This window comes from Austrofundulus limnaeus, unplaced genomic scaffold (genome assembly GCF_001266775.1).
Source record: "Austrofundulus limnaeus strain Quisiro unplaced genomic scaffold, Austrofundulus_limnaeus-1.0 Scaffold27, whole genome shotgun sequence".
Lineage (NCBI taxonomy): Eukaryota > Metazoa > Chordata > Actinopteri > Cyprinodontiformes > Rivulidae > Austrofundulus > Austrofundulus limnaeus.
This window is the reverse complement of record NW_013952429.1, coordinates 1992474-2001124: the sequence shown is the minus strand read 5'-3', so window position 1 is coordinate 2001124 and position 8651 is coordinate 1992474. Positions and strand designations below refer to the sequence as shown.

General features: G+C 40.3%; 1 protein-coding gene across 3 annotated transcripts in view; it reads left to right on the top strand.

Moving 5' to 3' along the window:
* The first annotated feature begins 3745 nt into the window (after positions 1–3745).
* mast1a (microtubule associated serine/threonine kinase 1a) overlaps positions 3746–8651 on the top strand; it is a 59023-nt gene continuing 54117 nt past the window's right edge. For all 3 annotated transcript variants that reach the window (XM_014004940.1, XM_014004939.1, XM_014004938.1), the window contains exon 1: positions 3746–4549. In XM_014004940.1, coding sequence (XP_013860394.1) covers positions 4511–4549 — 39 coding nt within the window. In that variant the 5' untranslated portion in view covers positions 3746–4510. The remainder of the gene's footprint in view (positions 4550–8651) is intronic.

Sequence of the window (8651 nt, the reverse complement as noted above, 5' to 3'; positions counted from 1 at the left end):
TTTATTTATACAGGTTAGTCTCATTGAAACACAATTGTCTCATTTGTAACAGTGACCTGTTGTACAGAAAATAAACAGTAAARTCAATACAATCAATAAAACACTTTTTTTTTTCAAAATAAACATATCAACAAAAGTGCATCTAAATAAATTCAAACAACCCCATCTCTAACTTTAAAATTTAATTTGATATGCAACTGATGTTTTATGCAGATGACTCAGGAGGTTAAAAATGAAGATTTATCTGTGCACAAAAAATAAATCATTACTGGAATAATAACACACCAGATATAGTAAGGAGAAAGTGTACTTATATTATAATACTCTAAGTAGTTTTTTTAGTTGCTATAACAACAGAAACAGAGTGAATACATGATGTGTTTCTCCTCAGCTTCTTCCACTCTGATGTTGTGAGTTTATGTATTTCTGATGAGTCAACCTGCAGACCGTTGATCATATAATGTTTTATTTATTGAGGCTTTTGGCTMAGCTGTAGTGTGTGACCTAGTTTCAAAAATAAGTAGCCTAGAGCATCTGGAGGCGCCYGAAGGAAGGCCGTATGTGTTCAGGAGGGGGCGGGGGGATGTACTGTAATAAATTAGAAAGACAAGAGGATGAGATAGACAAGTTAAAACAGATGTAACAGGTTTTGTCATTGATTTTTCAGAAAAAGAACAAAAAATAAATATMGTCGGCATCTAAATTATACATAACTCCACATGTTGGCCCTGCTGCACTCAGTTGAAGTCAGAGTTATGAATAATTTATTGTTTCACCTGCGTTTGACCTGGAAATCTGATTTCAAACTCTGAGTGAAATCACCAGAAGAGACTTGGCTGCAGTAAAGTTCACACCCTGAGTTTCTGAAACACAATTGTCCATTAACAATGCAGCTTTTTAACAACTTTCAACAATTTACAAAACAATTTAACAAATAAAAACAATATTTAGAGTGATTTGGCAAACTACAGCAGTTCACAACAAGAMAAGAACCATCCAGGTTGTCAAAAGCCTGCCTCTCTGATGGTATGGAGGTGCATTAGTTCCTATATGTGCAATTTACACATCTGGAAATGCACCATCAATGCAGAGATGTTTAATGTCTTTCCAATTCAACCTTTTTGTTCCACTTTGAACATTTTACACACGTTTTTGTAATTAGCTTTGTCATTAAAACAACCCTGTAGCCTTGAATCAGTCRTTACTTTTACATATGAACGCTGGTAAGATGTTAACTTTAAATCAGACCAACCAGACTCCTGACTGAAGACTGTTAAATGCAGAGTAAACATCGCCTTTGTTGTCTCTGCCTTTCTTATTGATCAGAACACACTGCTTAAATTACTCAGAGTGAATGTTGAGCTAAACAGCTTAATTAATCAGTTCAGAGGCTCCGAAAACAAAAGGGTGTTCATTAGTTGGGAAAACTGCAGAACACAAGTCAGAAAACAAGAACATTAAAAAGTAATCAGCAGGTTTAACAGTCAGTGACGTCATTCAAAAAGGCAGGAGTTCAATGTGTGGGAAATACCAATATTTTTGTTTACTCCTTCACTCTGTTGGGAATAGCTTGCCTAATACCAAGCTGATAATTTGTTCAATAGCTATAGAAATGACTGTGTTACAGCAAACTTTATGATTGCTTGTATGCTTGGCAGCCATCTCAAATTGCGTTGACTCTAAAAAATAATTAGTTGGAGATGTCCATCTCATGATAACTGTCTGAGTTGTTAATTAAAATCTGTCCAGTTGCAATAAATTCAATAAATTCACAAAAAAGTCACATAAAATAGCTCAAGCCCCACATTAACAATATAAAAAAACTAAAAGGACCAGTTTCACATTAGATATGTTTATTATAGTGATTTAAATGGGATTTTAGTGAAGTGATGATGGTTAGTTTTTGTTAATTTTGGTTTTATAAAACTGGTCAGTGTGGTTGTATTGTAGCTCACAAACACACACACACACACATACACTCACACACACATCAAGCAGAAGGAGAAACCTTCTGTTTATGAAGAGATGGAAGCTGACGTGGCTCCTGTGAGACCAGAGTAACAGGATGGGAACAGGATCGCAGCAGCAGCAGGCGTATTGCAAAATGCAGCCACACTGAGCTCCAGGCTGCTCCAGCTGACCCCCCCCCCCCCCCAGCCCACACACACACACACACAGACACACACACCCCACTGGAGATTCTTCAAAAATGGGTGACATCATTTCTAAGAGCTTTCACTGAGCTGTGAGTTCTCTGCTTTCCTCTGTGGCTTTACCTCTCCCTCCCCAAATCAGGCAGCACATAATGAACAACAAAAAAAAAAAGAATAAAAAAAATGTAAAATTGATGCCTTTACATCTATTATTTAAAAGAAGAAAGAAGCATCACGGGCTAAGTGTGGTAGAAGAGTCAGTGAATGTACTGACTGGGAAAATAATGGGAGATCCTAAACCTGTGTCACATATTTAGTATCTGTTATGTGATGTTGGCTCTGTGAGCTCCTCGGCTCCATCCGACCCATGAGGCAGGTACTTTTAAGGCCTGGCAGCTAAACGTCTTTACTCCCTCCATCGTGGAACTGGAGTCGATCCAGCTGACTGAGATGCTGTGAGTAAATCCCTCTCCTCCTCCATATATCCATCTTTGACTTTCCTTTTCTGCTGTGAAAATATTAAACTAAAACCTGAGTCAGACATGCTGTGTGACCACACTGACGGACTTTACCCTCACATGAGTTCGTTTCGATTTGCATAATGTTGTTTGTGTCTTTCTTCTATTGACGAAACATCCATATCTGTGTGCTCGGCAGGGACAGGAGATATGAAACAGACAGCAAAGTTTCAAATAATTTGTGAAAAGCTAATGATCATTTTTCAGGTGGTCAGCAGGCACATGCAGAWATATGCAGGGTGAAAGAAACAGGAAAATGATAACAGATGTGGCTGAATAATCCTCATTGTGTTGACTGCTGATACAGCTTTTAAACTGGTAACTTTAGGAAAAGTGGAATTTTATCAAGTAGTCAGAAAGGTGAGTGCAAACATTCATTTTATTTAAGTTATTGCATTTTTTCAGAAAATTTTATAACATAATGGTGAAAATCTGTAATCAAAAGTATTTCAGTACAGTTTTTTTGTACATTTCTAAAATTAAAGACCTTACTTGAATTGATAAACAATTCCCACAGTTAAAAGCAAAAAAATAAATAAATAAATAAAAAAAATCACCGAATGGATGCCACTAATTTGTTGGAAATGACTCTCAGCTTCAAGCTCACCAAATTTTTGCTCAATTTCTCCAGTTGTGGTGGCCATCTTGATCTGGTTTAACTCCAAAAGGTAATTAATTGTAGATGTATATTCATTCGTTACTATGAGCAAGGGCATCATTTTAATTCTACCATGGGGGGTGGGGGGGTTGCTTGAAAACATGACATTGTACATTTTTAAATCAAGTCAAAATTACCTAAAGACAAGAGAGTTGCATCTGTCTACCAGTTAGTTTCTATTGTGTTTGAGCAAATGATGCCATTTTATTGGTGGGTGGGTGGGGGAGTATTGACTGGATCAAATTATTGTGGGGGTCATAACCCCCCCTAACCCCCCCTGCAAATTACGCCTATGACCATGTGTAAATTTCAGAAAGATTAGTCCAGTGGTTCATGATATATTTTGCTAACAGACCCACAAACACGCACAAGGTTCATTCTGCTCATTTCTTCCMTTCAGCATCTCCCCGTGAGAAACAATCCCTGATCCGGACTCTTGGAGYCTCGGTGCGCTCCTGATCGGGACTTTGGGAGCGCCGGTGGTGGGTGAGGGGTTAAACTCCGCTCGGTAGTAGGAGGTGGGTGGTACACTGGTACAGGAGCTGAGGATGGAGCGATGCTGGTGCGTCGAGCAGAGAGGAGTGAGGTGAGGACGCGTCCGAGGACTGAACAGATCCGGGATCCTCCTGCCTGTTTGATCCTGGATGGAGCCGCGGACTGGTTTTTGATCAGCTCGATCTGAAACGCTCTGACAGCTCGTGGAAGACTCAGGAAATCGATATCTGAGGATCGATGCTGTGAACTACTCACATGCACCTTGCTACAGGCTGACTGCAGAGACTGGAACTGAGAACCAGAACCAGCCTCGAGGAATCGGTTCTGCGCCTGGAAGTTGGAGAGGGATTTCTGCAAACTTGCATCCTTTTTTTTCTAATCTGAGGTGTGATAACCTACATCTGATCCCAGAGCAGCTCCCTCCTCAGCATCCCTCATGGAAAGARCCTGGATCTGACAGCATGGGACAAACGCTGGGGTCATAAAAGCAGAAAAAGAGACGCCTCGTTTCTTATTTCAATAAAAACTACTGCGTTCTTCTGCCATGCTCAATCAGCCCAGCGTTCAGCTGTGATGGTAAATTGTGAAAAGTCTTGGTTTGCTCAAAGTATCGCGAGAGTCGGCCCTAAGCGCTCCAGGTCACCCAGAAACCGCGGGCGCCACGAGACCCGCGGACGGCGCGCGCCATGGATGATTCTGGGATCATCCGAAGACGGAGGCTGCAGGTGAGAAGTTTTTCACACTCACGCTTCTTGAACATATTTAGTGTCAAAATGATAAATTAATTGGTTGCTTTTTAATACAGCTGTGTTACTCTCATCCTTCAGTATTTTATGTCCGTATAAAAATATCCAAGGAGTAGGAGGAAGCATTCAGATTTTATGCTCCACTAATCTGGAACAAATTTACAGAAAACWGTAAGAATGTGGAAACCCTGTTTTTTTTAATCAAGGTTAAAAATTTATTTGCCTTTGACAGCATCTATAAAATCATAAATATCAGTCTGTGGTTTATTAACTTTTCTTTGCATTCCTTTTATTATGCCAGTGTAGGCCCTATTTTTATGTTTTCTCCATCTAAAGCAGTGTTTCCCAAAGTTGGGGTCGGGACCCAAAGTGGGGTCCCGAAGCGTCAAGGTGGGGTCCTGAAAAGATCTTCTGAGTTAATTACATTTTTGCCTTAGTTGTTACAAATGAGTGAGGTTAGTGTATTTAAAATGGATAAATGCAATATAAAAATATTTTTACCATGCCCATGTTTTGTTGACCTGATACAAATGTTTATCATCCAAAAATAGTTGGGGGCACAGGTCTCTGCTACTGTTATTTTGTGGGTCAAAAGCTGAAAAGTTTGGGAACCACTGCACTTTGGTTCCCAAAGTTGGGCTTGGGACCCAATTATGGGTCATGAAGCACCTTGGATAATCTCCAGAAATCAATTTAAAGGGTAATAAAATAATTGCTGATGTAATATTTTCCCTATAATTATTACAAAAACACAAAATAAGTAAAAATAAGTATTTATATTTGTGTATAAGCTGCTTAGATTGTCAAAAAGCCTGTGTTTTTGGAGATATTAACAAAGTTTATGTACTCAGACCAGTAATATTTGGAGTCACACGTTTTTGCCATGRATATTTTGTGAGTCAGAAGACAAAAAGTTTGGGAACCACTGATCTAAAGCACTTTGAATTGTCTTGTTACTGATAGCTACAAATAAACTTATCTTGCCTTGCTTTATACCTGCCAGATGGTCTTAGAGCTGGGGGTGTGGAGATTTTTTTGCATGTCCCCACTGCAGAAATTTTGAAAAACTCTACTATGGATTTTCCAACCATTTGAAATTCCGTTCATTTTCTTTACACACTTTTCCTTCCTGGGTCACGAGGTCACATGGTGCCAATGTGCTGCAGTCACCGTAGGAGGCAGGGTACACCTGGGCAAGTCCATCACAGGGCCACACGAGACTGCTTCCCCATTTGAAGGGCATTTCATTTAATTCTAGGATTAATCAATATATTATAGAAAGGAAACACTGACAACTAGCCTTTAAGCTGAACTTTATCAGAGATCAAACATTAAAAATGCATTACCCTTCTTAGAGATGTCTCAATACCAGTTTTTCCTCAAACTGAGTACAAGTAGAGTAGAGCCGCTGCTCCTCCACGTCGAGACGAGCCAGTTGAGGTGGCTCGGGCATCTGGTAAGGATGCCTCCTGGACGCCTCCCTGGTGAGGTATTCCGGGCACGTCCCACCGGGAGGAGGCCCTGAGGAAGACCCAGGACACGCTGGAGGGACTATGTCTCTCGGCTGGCCTGGGAACGCCTTGGAGTTCCCCCGGAGGAGCTGGAAGAAGTGGCTGGGGAGAGGGAGGTCTAGGTCTCCCTTCTGAAGCTGCTGCACCCGCGAACCGACCCCGGATAGGCGGAAGAAAATGGATGGATGGATGGATGGAGTACAAGTACTTCAGTTTGGTATTCGCCAAGATTGAGCACCACCATTGATTACTAGTTAGAACTTAAACATTACACAATGACTTTAAAACACATATCTTTTATTTAGTTTGTCAGATCATATATGCAGCATGATACTGTTGAAACGTTTAAAAATTTTTCTAATAACTTGCATACATTTTTTTAAACATGGATCTGACAAACTTACTGTAACACAAAGTATTGATACTATCAATACTAGTGTTGGTATTGATCCTGAGTATTTTGACATTTTATACGAGCACTTGCTGGTTTTGGGACACCTCTATTTCTTATTAACACACCGAACACCTTCAATTTGTCGATTTCATCAAACGTTTCTTTTTTTCTCACAAAGTGAGAAATGGAAGCCCGTACTGGAAATAAAGCTGCAACATAAAGTCAGGAACACTCATTTACACATAAAAAAACATAAATTTGATGCACATTTTTTAACACATCTGTGCTGTTTGTGAATTCCTTTTTACAAAGAACTTTGCACGAGCTCTTGTCAGCGCGTGTTTGCATGACTTTCATGGATGTGTGTACATATGAAATCGACTCCGACCCCCCCCTGCTTGTACTCTCCATTTTCACTGAAGTGGTCGATATCCATATCACAGACGGAGGAGGTCTAAATGCTGAGGATGTGGTGCAGTTGTCAGGCCCATTAGCAGGACTAATGGTGGCCTAAGAGCCCTGTGTTCCCTCAGGGAGGAAGACCAACCACCAGCAGCAGGACAAGCTGTAAAAGCTGGAGGGCAGTGGGGGGGTTAGGTGGGGGCAGCATAGATTGGAAGTGAGCAGCAGCTGTGGGGCTATAGGAGACCCCATTTAAGCGGCTATTACAAAACGTGGATCCCTTCACAGCCCCGTTCACACCAGAGAGACAGAGGTGGTGATTGTACGGTTATAGCTCAATATTATTGAGTTATAACTCAATATAAAATATAGTTTAATATCACATGTCTGGTATGAACAAGTTAAAGGAGATTGAGCAGTGGAATCAGATTTGTTGGATGTAATTGAGTCACATCACTTTTATTTTGTATATTACATGACAAAGTACTTCCTTTGAGGCTTTTTCCTCTGAAAGTGTGCAAGTTAGCGAGATAGATCAAGTTTATTATCAAGGCCACTGCTGCTTTATCTCATGCTGCTTTCATCAGCTGACAGTCAGTGTAGTGTGTGCTAAAATATTCAGCTCGACACTATTTTAAATGATCTTATTATGAATCTTTGTGGCTTTACTGTGACATCCATAATTACAGCATTCTGTACTTTGTGTTTGTTGTATTTTCTTAGCCAAAAACAAGTTGCATGCTTCATTTCTTTCACTTTATTTTACTGTAGGTGTTTAAAACACATCTCCACTGCTTGGCAGAAAGATYTAGTACCCTGTGGTGTTTAATCTGGTTGGTAATGAAACCCATTTAAAAATAGAAAGTAGAYCAGCTACAGAGATGATTAGCTTTGTGATTAGTGGCACCATTCAGTGCATTTTATTTGACTTTAGCCGCGTCTTCTGCTGTAAAGAACAGTGTGTCATTGATGTAACTCGTTCTCATCTCCGGTGAAGATCCTCATGCTGTTTAGTTGTAGAGGTGTGAGGAGTAYACTTAAACTTAACGCTCCTGCGCTCACACTTACAAACAAGCATCAGGGTGTGTGCCTCATCCTTCTGTGAGGAGTAGAAAGCACCATAATTACACACTCAAACGTGCACACACACACACACAGTAGCATGAATTGTCCAATATTTTGTTCTGGGCAGTTTGCCCATTTTCAATATGCTAAGCACAAGGGATAAGAGTGTGATTACTGCAGAAGATCCARCTCTGTTTGCCAAGTCCCGTCACTCACTGCCATACCCGCTGCTGTGTTCTGCCTCGACACGTCCTTCTGATGTCAGGATCATTCAGAAAAGTTCTGTTTAGTACTGAGAGACATCAAAGTGTAGACCAAAGCCAAAGATCAGGACCAGGGGGGATTTGGAAATAGCTTAAAATAGACACACTGCTTTGCCTAAATGCTTAAAAAGCACAAAAGCACATGAAAACCCTCATTCCCAGAACAGGAGAAATTGCATAATTTCAATTACTTTAGATTTCAAACAGTGTCTAGTGTAAAATGAAGCAGTAAAAATTAGTTAAAATGACACTTTCAACTGAGATTCTTGATTAAAGACGTGAATTGAAGGTTTTGCATCCAACTTGAGAGCTTCTGAACTGTTTAACCAATGAATGCACAGGAAGACATTTGCCTCGCAAGCTGCTCGTTGGTGATCGACCCAGAGCAGAAGCCTCAGAGCAGCTGTCTATAAACTGGGGGTGCAAGAAAGTAATGATACACTCAT